This window comes from Streptopelia decaocto (genome assembly GCF_964273445.1).
Source record: "Streptopelia decaocto genome assembly, chromosome: 2".
In the NCBI taxonomy this organism is placed as follows: Eukaryota; Metazoa; Chordata; class Aves; order Columbiformes; family Columbidae; genus Streptopelia; species Streptopelia decaocto.
Genome location: NC_138655.1, coordinates 123,302,013 through 123,322,120, shown reverse-complemented (window position 1 = coordinate 123,322,120; position 20,108 = coordinate 123,302,013). Strand labels below are relative to the sequence as shown.

At 43.9% G+C, this 20,108-nt stretch overlaps 1 protein-coding gene across 2 annotated transcripts; it reads left to right on the top strand.

The window, feature by feature from the left end:
• The first annotated feature begins 41 nt into the window (after positions 1-41).
• Positions 42-4,969, top strand: RPL15 (ribosomal protein L15). 2 transcript variants are annotated; one of them, XM_082046249.1, is made up of 4 exons: positions 42-166; positions 1,139-1,323; positions 2,350-2,486; positions 4,614-4,969. In XM_082046249.1, the coding sequence occupies exons 2-4, from the start codon at positions 1,152-1,154 to the stop codon at positions 4,917-4,919; spliced, it is 615 nt and encodes a 204-aa protein (XP_081902375.1). In that variant the 5' UTR covers positions 42-166; positions 1,139-1,151; the 3' UTR covers positions 4,920-4,969. The 2 variants fall into 2 exon arrangements, with proteins under 2 accessions (XP_081902375.1, XP_081902376.1); XM_082046250.1 differs by having other exon boundaries at positions 76-166; positions 1,142-1,323.
• Positions 4,970-20,108: the final 15,139 nt, after the last annotated feature.

The following is a 20,108-nucleotide window of genomic DNA, read 5'->3' as shown; positions in this document are numbered from 1 at the left end:
CGGGCGCGGGGGCCGGGCCGCGGAGGGGCGGGGCGAGGAGAGCTGCCCCTGTCCCCCTAAGGACTGCATTACCCATGAGGAGCTGCTGCCGCCGCCGGAAGCGCGGTGCTGCCGCAAGGGGTTGTGGGAAGCAGGCCTCTTCCTTTCCGGTGCTGGGCGCCATCAGGTGAGGGGCTGTCAGCGTTTGGCCTTTCCGTAATCCGGTGCCATCCCGGGCCCGGGGCGGCCATCTGCCCCACCCGCTGCCGCTTCCGCCCGCCGCCACCCTGGCGGGGTGGGACGGGGCTGCTCCTGCGGCGCGGGGGATCTGCAGGGAGCGGGGGCCGGGCGGGCCCTGAGGGAGGCCATTGGAGAGCCCGTGGGCTGCGGCTCGTCAGGGCAGCCCGGCTGCCTGGGCTGTGCGGCAGGGAGTGGGTGGGATGGGGACACTCAGCCGGGCCCCGGGTTGCAGGCCGCACATCGCAGCGTAGCGGGTGCAGGTTGGTTACAGGCCGCGCGGCTTGTTTCGACGCTGGGTTTGTAGTTCGTTTGTGGTGTTTAATGCCATAATGCAATCGTAAAGAAGGGGGGAGCTTGGGGTGGCAAGAGCTGTGCCATGGCTGGGCAGAGGGGGGTGTGGAAAATCGCACACCAACAGGTTTTATTCCGTGCAAATAAAATGCTGTGTTTTTCTGATGGTGATTTGGGTGGTGGCTTGATGGAGTTCCCCTATATCTGCTATTTGCTGCAAGCATGTGGGAGCTCAGAGGTAATTAAAACACATGAAAACTAAAGATGACGCAACTCACAGTCACATACTTCTTTTATAGATTAATATTTACAACTTGATTCAGATGGTAACTCTCAGTTTTGGTAGTATCTAACGTACACATCTGAAAAATTCACAGCTGAGGAGTTCAACACTTAGGAACATATAAAAAGGGAGAAAATTGCTGATAACGGTAATTGCCATGTGTCTTGTTGGAGTCCACCATGCGTGAGCCATGTTACCAGGGCTGCCAGTGGTGCAAAGAAGCTTGAGAGCATCCCTTGTGTCAGTGGTGTTACGTGTGTGGTTTGATGCAGCGTCTCTGTTGGAAGCTGTTCAAATCTGGAATCGTTTTGGGTGCACTGTTTTTTCATTGACCTCTCGATTCAGCAGGTAGACAGGCATGGGTGCCTACAAGTACATCCAGGAGCTATGGCGGAAAAAGCAGTCGGATGTGATGCGATTCCTCCTCCGTGTCCGCTGTTGGCAGTATCGCCAGCTCTCCGCCTTGCACCGGGCTCCCCGGCCAACCCGACCGGACAAAGCTCGCAGGCTGGGATACAAGGCCAAGCAAGGTAACAAGATGTAGAGGTGAAGTCCGCGTGCGTTGTGATGGAGTGACCAAGTTTTACATCAGCTTCCTTCTGTTATTAACTGATAGTAGAATAACAAAATCTGAAGTCTAAATATTCCCCAGGACCCTGAAGTGTCCTGAGTGAAATGAACTTAATGTTATAAATGTGTTAAATTGGTAGCGACACACATAGCCCAAAATCTTATTTCATGTAACTTTGAGTTTATGCCTTTGGTGGCCATTTTGGCAGATAGAGATGAAGTGCGCTTTGGCTTTTAATTCTTTTGCTGTGTTACTGCTGCAGAGTTGAGGAGTGCTTTTAGTATCCTAGGTTTGGGAGGCGTCCTTGTTCTGCTCAGGTGTTGTCCTGCATTACTTTGGCTGTACCACAGCTGCATGTGCTTGAATAAGCAAGATAATGTCATTTGTACTGTCATTAGAAAACAGTAAAAGAAAGTCAGTGAAAGAAACTTGGGAAAAGTGGCCATCCATCTGTAACTTGAGCAAATCACTGAAACTGTGCTTGTTCACTATGAAAATGTAAAGCTTAAGAGTCTGCGCTTCTGTTGCTGTTTATGAAGTTTGTCTAGTTGCCTCATTTTTCAGTGATCAGATTTTAGCAGGGTTTGCGGATGGCTTGTGCTTCAGTGCTTTATGAAAGCTACTATCAGAATGTGAGATTCTAAGGTTGGGTTTGGGTGTTTTTTTGGGTTACAAGGTAGCTGTAGCTGTTCTTAGTGTATTTGGAACCACACAGTGGAAATGTGCCATAAGGTCTGGTTTGGAACTGAAAAATAGTCACAACGGGCCATCATTTCTCTTACTCAGTTGTAATGTAAATAACGAAACTATCCTGTGCCAGCCACCTCCGGTTTTAGGTTTTGGTGAAGACTGGTGTAGTGACCTAATTTTGCGGCATTTCATAGAAGTTTTTGGGATTGGAAATGCAGTATGGGCATCAGAACTGTTTTGCTGTGATCTGCATTTTCTACACTAAAGAATTATTCTAAATAATTGTTTCTTTTAGGTTATGTTATCTACCGTGTCCGTGTTCGCCGTGGTGGTCGTAAACGCCCAGTCCCGAAAGGTGCAACCTATGGTAAACCTGTGCATCATGGTGTTAACCAGCTGAAGTTTGCCCGGAGCCTTCAGTCTGTTGCAGAGGTGACTATTTTGGTTATTGCTTAGAAACTTGGTGGTAGGAACGTCTTTGTAAAAGCTGAAAATACTCAGAGACAAACAAAACCGCAAACGACTGTTTTGCTAATGTGTTGAGTAGAAGACCATGGACATGGATGGCAGGAAAGCACCAGAGTGTCTTGAAAAGCTGCATTGAGACAAATGAAAAAACTATTCAGGCTTTACAAATGTGGTCTGGGGGAAGTATTACTTAGGTGGTTTATTGAAGTTCACAGCATATACTTGTGAAGTATGCCACAATATTTGTTACAAAAAATAGACCTACAACTAGTAAAATAAGGATTAGGCATGAGAAATAAAAATTCTGATACACTAAGGTGTCTGACTTCACTCATCACTAAATCCCATGTCTGTGTTCACTGCCATGTTGTATGGCAGCTTTAGGTAATGTTCCTTTCACAAAGTACAGATGAGTTCCCGTCTTAAAGTCTGTTGCACCTGTTTTTGTAGCAGGAGTGCCACACAGTGTGCTTAGCTGTATCATAGGGTCTGAAAGCAGCATGCCAGAGACCTTCTGGTTCTTTATAAAAAGCTTTGGTACCTCACCAGCACAAGATTGGTGGTTAACTTGTTTTTAGGTGAGATGATGTTACCTGCTGAAATACTCGAAAACTTTCATTCAATGATATCTTCAGGTTTCATGTCACAGTAGCAGTGTTGAAGAGATGTAGTTCTCACCTTTAGAAAAAACTCTTTTCAGTTAGAATTAGTGCTAGTTTGCACTCTCAAAAAAGAGACATTGTGGAAGAACACAAACTACTCATTGCCTTCCCATCTTGAAGCGCAAGACTGTTCTGTTCCCAGGACTTTTAAAATGTTTGTAAGTGACTTAAGCAAGTTGAATATGGCGGGTTTTTGTAAAAGGGGAAAAACAAACAAAACAAAAACCAAACCAACAAAAAAAACCACCCCACACCACTTCTAAATGGGGCATGCTAGTTTAGGGGAAACACAGATTATGACTTTAAAATGGAGTTTTGTGGTTTTGGTGCTCATGGCATGCTCTTCATAAATGCTCTTACCAGACAACTGATGGCGAATCACATGCTCACTCATGGTGACAGCTCATGGAAGAGGTTATTTGCCCTCAGTTTTAGTTCAGAATTTTCTGGCACGCTCCTTCCTGGAAGGCTTAACATTTTTCAGATATAAATATTACAGAAATATAAAACCTCTGTTGTAGCTACCATTGCCACATAGAAGCTGGTTGAGGGCAGTTGATGTTTTAACGTTTAATATGTGTGTTACTCTCACATGCTAGAATAAAACATGGTCTTGAAATAATTTTATTACATATGCAGAGAATAGTCAAGTGCTGTGTAGTGGAAGACTGTAGTAATAGATTGGCATAGAAGATGGGTGGGCTCAGTTGGTGCATACTTGCCCACAGTGATGATGAACTCCCAGGATTAAACACACTTTTAGTGTTTTAAATAAGGAGCATTCTTCACAGCAGAGGCAGATGGAGTTGCATAATTGATATTTTCTGCTTTGTTTTGTTTTCTAAACTAAGACTGTTTTTTTCCAACCACAATTGAAGATAGGAATAGTAAGCACTAATATACCAGCAGTGGAACAAAGACTTGTTACATCAGCTCTTCCTTTTCTTCTATCAGTATAAGCTTATTCTCTGCAGAAATGTCTTTCTCCCCCGTAGCTTTGGATGTGCAAACTGATCAGTATTTCATAACTTCCCACAAAAGATTGTTCCGTGGCCCCAAGTGCAGTTTGTGTTCTTCAAAGTTGTTTTTAACTCTGTGTATATACTTATTGGGTACTTCTGTGCACAAAGTAGTTCTTTCTTTTGTTAACCAAGCACCTTCCTCCTTACATTCTTTAAAACCTGTTTCCTGTAGGAATTCAAGCGGCCTGTTGTATTTTTTAATACAGCATTCCTTTCAGCTATTACTTTTTCTTGCATCTTAGCAACTGGAAGGGGAACAGTTCTTTTAGGAAGAGAGGGTCTCTCAGAGCAAATTGAAATTTCTAGCACCTAGAAAATTTTAGGTTTGAGTTATTTGTACCTTTCTGCATGAAGAGTGCCCTGCATCCGTGATTTTACAGCCTTTTGCTTTTGTTTTTTTCCTCTAGGAACGTGCTGGCCGTCACTGTGGGGCTCTGAGAGTCTTGAACTCGTATTGGGTGGGTGAAGATTCCACTTACAAGTTTTTCGAAGTGATCCTGATCGATCCCTTCCATAAGACCATCAGGCGCAACCCTGACACCCAATGGATCACCAAGCCCGTCCACAAGCACAGGGAGATGCGTGGGCTGACATCGGCTGGGCGGAAGAGTCGTGGTCTTGGCAAGGGCCACAAATTCCACCACACCATTGGTGGCTCACGTCGTGCTGCCTGGAGAAGACGCAATACCCTGCAGCTGCACCGTTACCGCTAATTTTTGTAAACGTAATGATCTAATAAAGCTGATGTGGGTTGTTGAATTTATCAAGTGCTTCTGCTGCTTTTTGGTATATGTGGAGAAGTGTAGAATTCTCTGTGAGTTCAGTTGTTTCTGTGTTTTGAAAGGTTTTTGAAAATGTAATTTGATATTTGTGAAGATTGTAGGCCCCAAGCATACAGTTCTGTGATGGGTTTCGCTTTTGATAAGACTGAAAAGACACATGCAGTGTGAACTGAAAGCCTATCAGCCAGTCCATGTTCTTTTTTCTGTTGGCCTGAGTAGACTTCTTCACTGTCTGTAGGTCTGTCCTGTGCTCAGACTGAGGGCCAGCTTTGATCTTGTGCAATGACATGTAAACTGAAAGTGCTAGTTTATTTTTTTTATAGGTGATTAAATGCTAATGGCAATTTTATTTTTCAAGTTCTGTTTTTTTGTATGTCTTCAGTGTGAAAGCAGCTCTTGAGCCTTCGTTATCTGCAGACATTGGCTAAATCAACTAAGTGCAGAACAGAAAGATAAGCTTTGCTGTGATCACTAAAGTGCACAGTATTTTAAATATGGACACTTCACAAAGAACTATACAATGGTTTAGGTTGAGTAATACAATGCTGACTACAGTAGGAATAACTTCATTTATGCAAGATTCTGGGCAGTTCATTTTAGTGTTTCCTAGATCTGTCTTTTGATACCAGAATAGATAACAATTCTCTGGTGTTGGAGCTGCATCTGATGAACTCTGCATGGTTAGGTGGTAGGAATAATTACATTTGGATGACAGTTATAATCATAGATGGATGTATTTTGGGCTACATTTTATGAAATTACAGTGTGACCTTTCAGCATGAAATCAACTTGCACATAAGCACTGAGAGGAGAATAACTGCAATTTCTGGTAAATTAGCTCCTGGATGGCATCCCATCCCTCAGCTGTGTCAACTTTCACTCAGCTCGGTGTCATCTGCAAAGCTGCTGAGGGTGCCCTTGATCCCACTTTGTGTCATTGTTGGAGATGCTAAATAGTATTGGTCCCAATATGGACCCCTGAGGGACGCCACTTGTGACCAGTCTCCATCTGGACATGGAGCCTCTGACCACTACCCCCTGGGAAGTGTGGGAGGAGAGATTGCCGCTGAAGACCGAGGCAAAAGTGTTGAATACCTCAGCCATCTCTGGGATTGATTGTTACCAGTTTGCCACTCATAGAGGAAGGTGTGGCTGATCCTCCCTTTTGGAGATTTAAGGGTTTAAGGTAGTGCCTGTATACCCGATGTGTTTGGTTTTTGTTGTTTTTTTTTTTAAGGTAACAACTTTGAGTCTCATGCTACTGCATTAGGGCTTGATAAGCTGTTAAGAACGCTTCTTGTGGATGGGGGAAGGTGACAGCAGGTGACTGGCCTGAGGTTTCCCCTTGTGGTCTTGTAGCTTTTGAATCTTAAAATAGGGAGGAGGTAGAAAACTAACCTCTCCGAAGTTTATCGAAAGTTATTGATAAATGTATGGTATTCATCAGAAGAGCTAAGGAATTGGAAACAGATGGTATTGTCTTCAGCGGGAGCTCTGGGTATGTGTGGCTCATCCCAAGTCTTCAGGAAATCGGATCACTTTAGAGTCTCCTCAGCACTGGAAGTGTCTGGTGCTCTGTTAAACAGTGGTTTGGGTTGGAAGGAGGAGAAATTGCAGTGCAGTTATTTGTGTAAAGAGGAAAGACAAGTTCTCATTTTCCTTATTGAAATCTGTATTTTTAAAAGGCAAAACATTGAGAAAAAAAACTTTGGTTGGGGTTGTTATTTTGGGAAACGAGGTGTCCTGGTTTTGTTAAAAACAAGACCATTTTCTCTTTTAGTGAATTTTTCTTTCAGCTAAGTTCTTAGTAACTGCACTTTTCTGAAGTTAGATACATGTCTTTGTAGACATAGCAATGGAATGCAGCGTCGCCGATAAGAATGCACGTCACGTATTTGCAAGGAGGAGCCAACTGAACAGGTGACAAAAACTGACCAACAAAGTATTCCATCCCATCCACGTCATACATCATATAAAGGTGGTAGATCACAAGGATCTCGCTCTTTCTTTGACTATGGCTGGCATCTGGGGAGGACCCTGAGTCTGCCTAAAAAACACTGATACTTAGCTGTAGCTGAAGGGGGCAAGGGGAGGGAAGAGGAGGCATCAGGAGTTTCACTGGTGAGATTTATTAAGACATGGAGGAATCCAGTAATCGCTTTCTAAGCCATCTAAACGGCTCTGTCTGTGGGGCTGCTTATTTCTCAGACTGAACAGATGTAATTAAAAGAGCTGTCTGGTTTGTAGGCAAGACAAAATGAGCACCACAATTAAACTGCAGAGAAATGCAGCTGTATAGTACCAGCCTATTTCAGCTTGATATCAGGTGCATTTGAAAATAGTTGGCTGTAAGCTTTTATGAGGTTGGACTTCACTTTTGTGTAGCCTTTGGTAGAAGGTGAGGGCCTGGCAAGTAACTCAGGCTCTGTTAGAAACTAATTCTGTCCTCTTGAAGGGTGGAACAGGTAAAAACAGATTGTGTGATTTGGCATGTTCTTTAAATAAGCAAGTAGTAAACTCCCTTCCATGTAGCTAATAGAAGGCGTCATTTCTTGGCAGCACTAGCTAAGCTGAAAAGTCCAGACTCGCTAATCAACAGCGAGTGTTAATTGTTTCCTTACATTGTCTCCAAAGCATTGGGAGTCTCTGCAAGGCAGCTGTGTTCTGTCAGGTGAGGGACGCCTGTGGAGGGCACAGATGCTGATGGAAGGTATGCTTGGCTCCTTCCTTGCAGCAGAAGGTCATTGAATGTCACTGGGTGATTTTGTGGGGATCTTAGAATGAAGTAATTAGCAATGGAGGAAAGCAATAGCTGCTCTTGCTCACTTATCTCTGTCCTTGTAATGCGGCAGTTGTTCACCAGCCTTGACCCAGTGAGAAAAGTGACTGCCTGTGAACAGTCCCATCCAGCTAATGAATTAAAAAGCTAGACTCTAAAAATAGAGTAGCCTGATTGCTACTCTTGTATCTATTCACTCTGCAAAATTGGAAAAAACATCTTTTTTGCCCTTCTGTGTTTCTTTTCTTTTGCAGCACACACAGGTCTAGTTCTGAGAGCATCAAGCCAAAATAACCAGAGTGATGGAAACACTGCTTCAGCCACAAAAAAAAAAAAAAAAAGGCAATTTGGATTTGAAATTGGACAGTTTTCTGGGACTTTGAGCAAGGCATTGCTTGAAATGTAAAGCTGTATGAAAGGATGGAGAGCATGTGGGTTGTTCTTCTCTTCATGTGTCAAGGTTCTGTATCAGCCTCAATTTAATAGTTATATTCAGAGTGTTTAGGTTGCAAAGTCTAACTCCCTGAAGATAGGAAGCGCCTGAGCTCCACTGCTTACTCAACCTTTAATTCGGTGGCTATCCTGCTCTTACCTAATGTGCCAGAAGAGACTTCTGGCAAAACCAAGGCTGGAACCCAGTTCTTCTGGGCACCTTGTCACTACCTGAAATTTAAGAGAGCATGCTTTTCTTCGGTATCAAATGATGTTCGATGATAACCTATAATTAAAGGCTCTTATGTAATGGAGATGACATTTAATCTCATTAACTACTGTCAGCTCTCCATCATTCAGGGAAATGGAGAGCTGGGGTATCCTGGAGATCAGGGAGCTCAGTGGGAGCAGATGAGTGATTAAATTAAGCCTGTCTCTGTTAAGATCAATGCTGGTGGAGAACACTATGTCAGATGCAATGAATCCTCCTCACGAGCCTGCTGGGCTCTCCTTGTGTTGCGTTCCTGATACCAGGCTTTAGAAAAGCCCTTGGTAGTTCATATGCTGGACCAGAGGTGGCTCTCTAGGGGTTATGCAGCCTGGATCTTGTTGCAAAATGGTGGTAGAGGCCTCTGGAGCCAAGCTGACTGTCCACATACAAGCTGATAAGTTCCCTTGGAAACACAAGAATCAAGAGGCACATTAGAGGAAAAAAAGAAAAGTAGAATAAAAAAGAATCATAGAATGGTTTGGATTGGAAGGTGCCTTGAAGATCACCTAGTCCAAAGCCTCTGCCATGGGCAGGGACACCTCTCCCCAGACCAGGTTGCTCCAAGCCCCATCCAGCCTGGCCTTGAACACTTCCAGGGATGGGGCATCCACAGCTTCTCTGGGCAGCCTGTTCCAGTGCCTCACCACCCTCATGGTGAAGAATTTCTTCCTTACATCTAATCTAAATCTACTCTCTTTCAGTTTAAAGCCATTACCCCTTGTCCTGTCACTATAGGCTCTTAAGGTAGCTGGCTTCCAGATGGGCTCATCCGTGCCCTGGTGCTGCCCGGTGAGAGGAACGTGTTGCAGAGGAGCCAGGATCCAGCAAGGCTCATCAGCTGCATTTGTGTGGTGCCGTCCCCAGGATATAAACCCGGCTGGACCCAAGTCTCAGCACAGAAATAGCTCAGGGTCCCTGTGTCTCTGGTGTTAATTTGCAACCCTGACAGACCAGCCAGCAGCTGCACTTCACAGTGCAGAAGAATGGTCCTTGGCTGGTGCTGAGAACCATAAGCTGTGAAAGGCATGACATCTCTATGTCCAGCACTCAAGCCCTCCATTGTCCAGGCCTTGTCGCCAGGCTGTGTGCCAATAGCCAGAAGAGCAGACAGAAACCGAGACCCTGTGACACTCTGCGTTGTGTTCACACATGTAAGAAAAATGAATCGACATCCCCAGAGAGATCATACGCCAAGTGGAGGAAGTAGCTCATTAGTCCGGTGTTCCCTTGTTTATTTATTCATACGCTTTTCTTCCAGCGTTGTTTTTCTGTGACTAACAAGCAATTATTTGAACTCAACTATTTGAGAATCACGGCCCTTCAACTCATCTGCTGTCATGATGCACCTGCCTCTCTCACAGGTTTCGTGATTAGTCAGATGAGTTCAGATAGCAAGTTATGCAACCTTTATAAATAATATGTTTTGAGGTTTGTGTTTTCAATTTGTTCAGAGCTATATATAAAAATGATGTCTTATAAGTCGCTATGTTGTTTGCAACTATTTAGATAACAGTTTTGTCAATGCACAGTTAAAAAAAAGTTATATTAAAGCTTTTAAGTAAGAGAAAATTTTGCATTTTCACTTTGTTTATGAGTTATTGTTACAGGTGTTGACGGAGAACATCTGGTTATCATCTATTTTACAGAAAAAGACACAAGGTAAGATTCAGCTATATAATAAAAATCATGGACAGATATAAACCAGTTAATAATTATGAATTTAGGAAAAGAGGTGGAAATAAAAGGAACTTTCTTGTTATTGTTGTTGTTTCTAATAAATTTATGTATACATTGTTTACACAAAATACATTATTCATTTGCTTCTATTGAATCTGGAGAATCTAGTTCCCAATCTTAATGTAGGTATTTTTATTCCTGATGGATACCTGGTTGTCCGTTCTTAACAGGCAGAGGTTAAAAACCCATCTGAACTGATAGTGAGACACTAATTTTTTCATGTTAGGGCCAGTGATTCGTACTGGGAAGAAAACATCTGCCCTTTATGTGTGATACACATTTTGGATTATACTTGCTGCTTGGGTTTTGGACCCTGTTTTACCCAAACAGCAATTTGAAAGCAACAGTTATACTATATTCATGGGAAACACAGAATAAATTAATTACTAAAATATGATGGGTTACACTGGAAACCTAATTCTTAGATCTATGATTTATGTTGCTGAGAAGAAAAAGAAGATAAAACAACCCACTTAGAACAATTGAATCACTGTTCTGACTCCTGGGGCTAAATGAAAAACTCTGCTATAATTATTATTTTCATTGGCTAGTTTAATAAAAATACATGAGTCGTAAAACTATGGAAAACACACGGCATACATGAGTTCTATTTTCTCCAGTGATAGTCCCATCCATTTAGGACTGCAAACCTTAAAATACCACTCTAATAGATGATCTTGCCATTCTGGCAACACTCTGAAGTTTTAATTTACTTTAAGAAAAATAATTTTAAAATAAGGAGGTAAGAACCTCAATAATTATTTAAACCAAATTATGAGGGTATGGAAATGAACTGCAGAACTGGAATTTTGTCTAGATCATAATGAATGCTGAAACTGATGTTTTTTGCAGATTTTGTAAATTGTCCTAAAATCACATTAATTCCACTACAGTTTGAATATTGAATTGTATGGTCCTTTCATAGGAGCTCTGTAATAGCAGTAAAGGTTGAAGTAATTTTGTTATATGCAGAGGTGTGAGATGGAGAACTAGGGAAGCAATTACCTTCCATCTTTCCGCACTTCGCCCCCTGAGGTGGCAACCCTGGACCAGCTCTTTCAGCACCCATGAGCCAACCCAACCTGACCTATCTCATTTCTTCTGGGTTTATTACAGCCCTGTGCAACAGGGCAGTGCTGATTCGGTTGTTTTAGTTGTTGCTGTTGTTGTTCGATATCAGTGAGATTGCCAAAGTTGCAGTCATAGTATCATAGCATCATTTTTGTTGGAAGAGACCCTCAAGATCATAGTCCCACCATTAACCTAACTCAGGCACTAAAACACATCGTTAAGAACCTAATCTATGCAACTTTTAAACACCTCTAGGGATGGTGACTCAACTGTTTCCTTGGCATCCTGTTCCAGTGCTTGATAACCCTCTCTGTGAAGAAATTTTTCCTTGTATGCCATCTAAACCTCTCCTGGTGCAACTTGGGGCCATCTCCTCTCATCCTATCACTTGCTACTTGGCAGAAGAGACCAACACCCTCCATGCTACAACCTCCTTTCAGGTAGTTGTAGACAGTGATAAGGTCTCCCCTCAGCCTCCTTTTCTCCAGGCTGAACAGCCCCAGTTCCCTCAACCGCTCCTCATCAGACTTGTGCTCCAGACCCTTCGCTGTTTGTGTTTGTAAGAAATGAGCTTCTCAGCTTTGTGTGCCAACAGCGTTGTCAGAAGAACTGACTCCAGCTGTCTGTCAGGCACGGTGGGGAGAAGAGCGGGGAGACCAGTAGGTCCAAGCTGGCCAGCTCTGAGATGGGAGACTTCCTAATTCAAAGACAGACCCAGTGTAATGTGTCCCGCTGAGATCCATGACCCAGGACCGGATTAAGACTTGGCATTGCCTCCAAGGAGAAAAAGAAAAGTGGGAGCTAATCAAACCCCTGGCTTTGGTAACAAGAGCTGGGATATGGCGTTCGGCAGCACCTGGCTTCCTGCCTCCTGAATGGCCGTGCAGGTCCAGCCTAGAGGTCTAATGGGCACAGCTTTTGATGGGGGCTCACAATGGGTATTTGGAGAAAGGTTGGTGAGCATGGAGCAAGTCCAGCCCCACCTGTAGCATCTCAGGTTCTCCGAAGAGCAGGGTGATGATTTCCTCGCACCGTGGTTGCCCTTGGACTGTCCAGCTCAGGGGCTGCAGTGGGACCTGCGTGCCACCAGCCACCCAGGGCAGCTGCAAGCTGGGACATCTGGAGCTCGCTGGGAACTCCCACGGAGCTTCTGGCTCAGCAGGAGAGCAGGCTGGATCCGTATGCTGGATGGCATCTGAAGGCAGATAAAGAGAAAATTGCCTTGACTCATAGGTGCCTCCTGTAATTTGAAATGGGAAGTGGAAATATAACCTGTTTTGGTGGTCTGCTCCTGGAAGCTCACTGAACCAGAGACTTTCCAGGTGACTCAGAGCAAGATGGTTGTTCGCCAAGAACTGCTGTATCAAGAATTTGGCAGGATGATGTAACAAGCAGTCGTCCTTCACCACTGGTAATGTGCCTTCTCTGCAAGATTTATACTTACAATTGACCAGTTCTGCGGAACTGCAATAAAACCAAATGGCAAGTACCTGGAGGCATTTTCAGGATGCAGCTGAGCTCCTGCCTGGAACAGACCTGTTATTTGTTTCTGGATGTTATGCTACAGTTATTCAGAAAGAGAAGATAAAATTTCACTGCTAGTCTCATGATGCCACCCATTCCTTTGCAGTGGTCCCATTTAATTTGTGTTTAGCACGGCGTACCTTGGTCTATTTAGTAAAAGCACTAAAGCTGTTTGTGGAGAATGTCCCTGTTTCTTGGCAGCTAAAATGGCTAAGGTTCAGAGAGTGAACTCTTTGCTTGCTGGGAGCCATAGCAAGAGCTGGCTTCTTCTGTGTGCTTCAAGTTTGCTACGCCTCTTCCACTGCCCTTCCTGGAAAAGTTTGTACTGGATTGAGCATGGATGAAAATTGCCAGTGTTTATAGCTGGAGGTCAATAAGATCCTTTCTATCCTTGAAAAAAGTTTGTGCATTCTCCTGGTTGAGAAAAAACAAAACAAATCAAAAACAAAAACAAAAAAAAAAAACAGGAATGCTGCTTTTTGTTCATGTCTGATGTTCGATATCACCTTTTGGAGAAGATAATTGATTGTGGCAGGGAATTCTGAGAGTATTTTCAGTACTTGGAGCTGTGTTTGAGACCCTAGCTGGGAATCGTGTATTTGCTGATGTTCATGTAACAATAGATGAAGTGACCATGATGATTTTATTAAAACTGTAAGTGCCTCACCAAGAGGTTTTGTTGGTTCACCCATGATCACTAGAAGGAATGAGAGCATTTACTTCATTCACTCTTATTTGTAATGGTTTGGAGCGGAAAACTCTGACTTACTGCAGAGAAACGGTTTTGCCGCACACAAAGCTGGTAGCTGCATTTGAAGAAATGCAAGTCTGTCTTTATTCATAGTGCTGATAATATCCAGCTCTGTTTCCATCACGTCCAATATGAATGGTCCCTTAACATGAATATCCTTGTGTCAGGAGTAATCTGGGGAAGTTGCTGAGGTATAACACAGACAGGCCCAAGATTCAGGACAGCCAGAGGTCAGTATTTCTACTGCTTGTACAAGGGCCAAAATTACAAGTGTAAATTAATTTGGATCCAAAGCAATGTTTGCATCCAGACTTAGCCCACAAACATATTTCTGAGACCCTGTGAACATAATTTGGATCTTACACTGATGTTGCAGGATTACAACGCTTTTGCTTTCAACAAAGTTATTCCAGATTTACCTGGAATCTGAGTTATTTTAAGAAGCATTGTGTATTTGCAAAATAGTTTGAATACCTCAGGTTTGTTTCTAGTAGACTTTCCCTCTTGCTACCAATGTCTTGCATAGGATTTTATGAGAGAAATTACATTTGTTTTAACAGTTACGTTTTTATAGCTGGAAGCAATTTTCTTTAGTGTAACATTTCAGAAACCCTTTATGGCTAGCAATATTTCATTGAATGCCTGAAGATTGAGACCTACTGCATGACTTTATCATGTATAAAGCTTATTATCTGACATAATTTGGTGCATAGCAGGCTTATTTATTTAAAAGGTCACACAATCATATTTCACCATTGGTAATGGCATTTTTATCCATTTAATAGGTTTATCCTAAAGCATATTTATTCCTAATGCATTTTATTCTGAAGCCAGTTAATAACTTTAACTCTTCAGGCTCCTAGCAGAATAGAGAAGCCAGCATTTCGGAACTAGAATTGGACCAGTTGGGCCTAATCGAGGAGAACATAAGTTCTGATACCATGTTCTGTGTGTCATCTTCTGATACAACTCAGCACCTTGAAGCATTATGCCTTAAATCATCTTTTGACCTCCAAATTAGCCAGTGTGAGACAATGACTGGAGAAAAACCACTGTGCTATATACAGCTGCTGAAACTCTGAAGCGGTCCTGGCCCTTAAACTGCCAGTTATCCTTTGGCTAGTTACAGGTAATAACTCTTGGGGCCAAAACACGTTTTGGTTTACTGCCCAGAGAAATTTTACTGATATGAATATAGCTGCCTTATTTTGTCTGGTCATAAAAAAGCAGTCTTCTTTCCCTGGGCCAATGCACTGGGACCAATAGCACCTGCAATCAAAGGCTGCTAAACCTTGAGCTATTTAGGGCTCAGATGTGGGTGGCATTTGTCTCTCTTTGTGACTGAGCTGAGCTTTCTCTGGGATTTTCCTTGTAAAATACGCCAGTAAACACAATAAGCTTGTGCTGCTCCAGGGGAAAGAAGCAAGGGTGGTAAGCAAAAGCTTGCAGGAGCTGTGGGTGGCATTCCCAACTTTGCGTCCCCTCTATAGGACCTGCAGAGTTTTCCCAAGATGAGGAGAAGTGTTTGTGTTACACTACATCCCTCCAAGGAACAACACAGTTTACAAAGAGAAAAAGTGAACTGGATTTATGGTTTGGTGGCCTACAGGGTTCAGAAGGAGAATGGTGGAGCTGAGCTACATGACTTCTGAAGCAATGGTTTTGATCCAGTGACAGCACTGCTTCCACACTGGGGATGTCCTGGCCAGCACCCTGCCAGTGTCACACGATGCCAGCATGATGGCTGGCAGCTTGCAGCTTAGGCCACTGTGATATAAGTGAGTTTGAAAAAGGCAGAAGGAAATCTAGTCTTATAAGGATGTTTATTACAAAAGACACCTGAGGGAGAAATGCTTTTGTTCCTGGAGAGGATTGGGTGGTGGGGCAGAAGGGACTGGCAGCTGTCAGGGTGAAAGGCAGCAGTTGTCTGCTGACTGTCTTCAATACAACACCACTGGTGTCTTCTTCGAGACAGTACAATGTGTCCTTAGAAATCACCTGTAGTTAAGTCACGCAAGTCTTGGTGTTTTGGTGAAAATAAAGGGTAGCTCTTTCTGGGTCTTTTGCACAATCCATTCTGCTTCTCTCCCGAAAATCATGATTGGCCCAATCAAGTAATAAATATTCTCATCTTTGTTTCATTAGCTGACAATTTTATTTCTGGATAAATAGAAGATGCACCAGCAGATTAAGTAACTTACAGCACAAAAGGAAAAGGTGGGAAGTGATGTTACTGCCATATAATATAGGCTTAATTAATGCAAAATTAATGCTTTGTCTTTCTGGACTAAAGGTCCAAGTCCACACCTTCCATTAAAATCTGCAGGCACAGCTGAGGCTGGTTGTAATATGTCACTATCACATGAGGTTATTTCCCATAATTTTGACCAGCCTAGAAGGCCACTTGTATTACCAATTTATGTGAATAAAAAGCACACCTGCAATAACACTAGGTAAAAGAGAAAAGCAGAAGTGTTACATGCTTCGGGCCATAAACTGACTGCTAAAGAGCTGAATCAGGAAGAAAGTTACCCTGTGGGCAAGTTAGTATATAGCTGTCTATTATGAGCTTTTATGTCTTCCTCCAAGGCTCTGAGACTTGGCACTGAGAGACACGATGAGAGTGCAGGGGAACAGTTTGTGAGCCAGTTCCTCTGTTTTGGTTATACTTAGCTCCGTGACTACACTGCTCCTGCTACCTAAGCTAGTTGCATTCGTGTCATGTAGGCATGCCCTTAATGGGTAGGCTTTAAATAGTTCTATATTTAGCTTTTGCTTCTTCCTAAACCATTCTGCACACATTTCAGGCTATGAAGGGATGCAATGACAAGCTAAAGACCTCTGGGACCTTCTTATCAGGATTTCTCTTCAACAGAGAATAAAATTTAAAAGTGCAACAATCTGAAGAGTTAGATACATATGCGAAATAGAAATGGAGAATAAGTAGGGCAAGGGGTCAGAAAACACTGTGTAGGGCTTGACCCAAGCTGACTCTGATCGATAGAAAAATTTCCACTGGCTTCCAGAGGCTGAGATTAGTTAGATGAGTTATTGCTATTTATATCATTTAATGTAGGAAAGAAGTCAGAGTTATAGCTGTCATTATAATGACTTTTAGAGGGCAATATTTAAGCTAGTAACTGAAGGCAGCTAGTAAGTCTTTGCTTTAAAGAAGCTGAAAATGGAAGGATAGGTTCGGTATGTTACCTCACCTAAGAGAAGTGTCCTTGTTTGAACGACACAGTGTTTCAAAAAGATGGACCCAGTTTCAAAGCAGTAGTGATTTCAAACTGGGTCCATCTTTTTGAAACAACCTGTAGTTCCAGCTGCAGTCGGGGAGCACAAATTATTCAGGACAGACAGATTACGGAGGGTTTCAGAAGGATCACGTCAAACAGATTGACTAGGTAGAAACACAGTGGCAAACTATTTTATATAGCAGAAAATAGCTCTCCTTATATGTGAACCATCATAAGCTGTAAATTACCAGGGAAGAGAACTTGGGCTCACTGTAGATCTGTGCAAATGTCAGCATTGTTCTGAGCATCAGTCAAAAAGACAAATAAGAGGTTAGGAATTTTTTCCTGAGGAACAAAGAAACAGAAAACATCAGGAGCTGTTGGGGCACGAAAATACTCTGCTCCTTGGCACTCTTCATGTAAACAAGTTTTTTCTCTTTGCAAAATGTACGTTTGGGGATCAAATTAATATTATTGAAAATGTGCCAGGCATTGAAGAAATCCAACTCATCCAAAAGCAGACAAATGCTTGCTGATGGAAACTCCTACGTTCCTGGCTGGTGTGTGGATGTTTACCAGGATTAGGAGGGCCTCTCCACAGGGACAGAAAGGTGCAGGCATTCCTTCTTGACCTGAGCAACCACCAGCATTTCAGGCCTGAGGAAAAGGAGTCATCAGCCTCCACATACCTCTGGTGAGCTGGCCAAAGTGTATCCTGTCCCACCATCCAGCTATCAACTGCACTTGACAGTTAAGTCAGCATTAGCTGGTGTGACACTGTTGTGCAGTCTCTCATCCAGAGGTGGGAGAGTCTGTAGCACAGGTGGGAGTCACTCTGCAGCCTCTGGATAATGGAGTTAAACATGCAGTTTTAGCTGATCCACATGTGTGGGGTGGGAGGAAAGCGGGAGAAATGTTTGTGTTCCTTCGCAGGGGTAGGGAGGGGGTTTGTAGAAGCTTTCTGTTTCACTTTCTGTGCTTTTGCCCCCTATTCCACCCCTTCACGCGTCAATGTCTCACTTCAGTCTCTTGCTAGAACCACAGGTCTTCTGCAGAGAGCAGCACCCTCAGCAAACAGAGGCTGAAGGATTCAGAGGATGGACCAAACACATGGATTCCCAATTGCTCTTCAGGTGGTTGTCCTAGTGCCCACCAGGCCTTCAGGTTGGAGAAGTGCCACGCCACTGTGAATGCCAGCAGTACATGGCATCTCCATAATGCCAGGATTTGTTTTGCTCTTCACGGAGGGGTGAACCACATGGAGGGAATGACATCTCTTCATGGGAATCAGGGAATACCTACAGGGCGTCACATCTTGAAGGCAATGTCACTTGCAGCTCAGCAAGTAACAGCAGAGCTTTAGCAGCCATGCTAGGGTCAAAGAAAAGCCTCTCGAGAAGCACAGGCACCCAGAGCCACAGGTTATCATTCCAGGTGCTTTTTGTCTGGGGTTTGGAAGAAGTAGGTTGAAAGAGGGTCCAAGAAAAATCCTGCTCCCGTATTACAACCCCTTGTGTTATATTCCCCCAGGTTACAGGCAGAATAAAAACCTTGATTCTAAGACAGTTTTCTCCTCCAAACACAGAAGTACCCCTCATGGACTACTGTGGCAGTCCATTCATATCTTTGTGATGACCAGCAGACCTATAGCATAAGAGTGGACAGGCCCATTTCTGAGAACTCCATTAGGAACTCCAGGATGGGAGTTACACTGGTTGCATCATCTCATGGCTACCTACAGCCGGCTTTACCTGCTGGACCTTCTCAGGAAACATCCCTTTTGGCTTCCTCTGATGTTGTGGACAAGGATCCTGAGTGGAAGGCTAGGTGGTGGGCCCATTACTTGCTTTTGCCATATTCCAGCCCTAAGGCAAGTTCTTGGCTCTTGTGTGTGTGGAGAGCTACCTCAGGGAAGGAATCAGAGAAAATGAAGTATGGGAGCATAGGGAGCAACACAAGGTCATTAAGGAAGGAGATGATCTGAGATATGAGAAGCAAAATAAAGGCATTCCTGAAGATGGGTGGGGGGTGGCTCCAGGGCTGCAAAGGGCAGCACCAGAGGCAAGAGCAGGCTGAAACTGCTATAATGATCACCGAAAGTCTCAAAAGCAGATGGTAGAAGATACAAGAGGCTGGAATCCCACTGGGAGGGACAAAGTCCTGTCCTGGCAGTAAATAAGAGACTGAGATTGGGAATAGTGTGACGTCGTCTCCCTAAGGCATCCCACAAAGCTGTGTACGTTGCCTTTCCCATTTGTCCCGCCAGGCAGGAGCAGTAGCATTTGTCCTTGCCCACAAAGGAAGTGGGGGAGCAGTCCTTCCCTTTGTTGGCTGCTCTCAGGAATGGAGACCTGAAAAACCTGGAGCCTCCCTTGAGCACCACAGACTGCCTGCAGGTCAGGTGGACCTTTGGTCAGAGTGCCGATGCCTGCGTACTCATCTCTGAGTGCTTCCAACACTACCTGCAAATTGAAGCCTCCTGCCTCATCCAACAGCAAGAGCTTGAGTGCCGTAAGTATTTTGCAGTCTCAGTGAACATCTAGGGTTGGTAACCCATTGATTAGTAAACATTAAAGAAACATCTGCTTTGCTAAAATCCAAAAATAACAAAAAAAAATCCCAGAGACACAGAATGCATGGGCAGAGAGTACTTGCTCTGCTGTTGTTTCTGTTGTTCAGCTTGGTTTCCTAAGAGAATTTGTTTTATACACTATCTTGTCCTTTGAGATTGTTGGCCAGTTTCAGCTGCTGAGAGGTTTGACATGGCAGGATGGGTTAATCTCAAACACAACAAATTTATGCTTGGCCCATGAAGAGCAGCAGCCAGGCAGTGGAGTGAGACAGAGTCCCAGCCAGGTGCCCTCAGCATGGGAAGGGTGGTTGCGATGTGGTGCCCCATACCCAGCTGTGCCCATGGCAGGCAGCACGGCATGGAGGCCAGCCGAGCAGGCAGGGGCTGCCAGAGGGAAACGTGGCAGGGCTTAGGAAACATAGTTTGGAGCTGCTATGAGGAGAAGAACTTTGAATATGAGGAGAACAAGAAGCTTTTGCTGAAGGAAATCAGGCCTGGGGGGCAGAGGGCCTGGAGACAGTGGTGGGTGCTGTGTGTGCACCCAGAAGAAAGCTGGATGCCTCCTGGCTGCTTGGCCACAGGCAGAAAAACAGGAAAATTCACTCATTTACCTTATTTGAGAAGTCAGGAAGCTTGCCCAAACTGACCTGTTTACCTCATTCAAGAAGAGAGGAAACTCACCCAAATTAGGAGGCGGTAAACTACATTTAGCTGCGTTTAACCTCCGCTTGTTAACCTCATTTA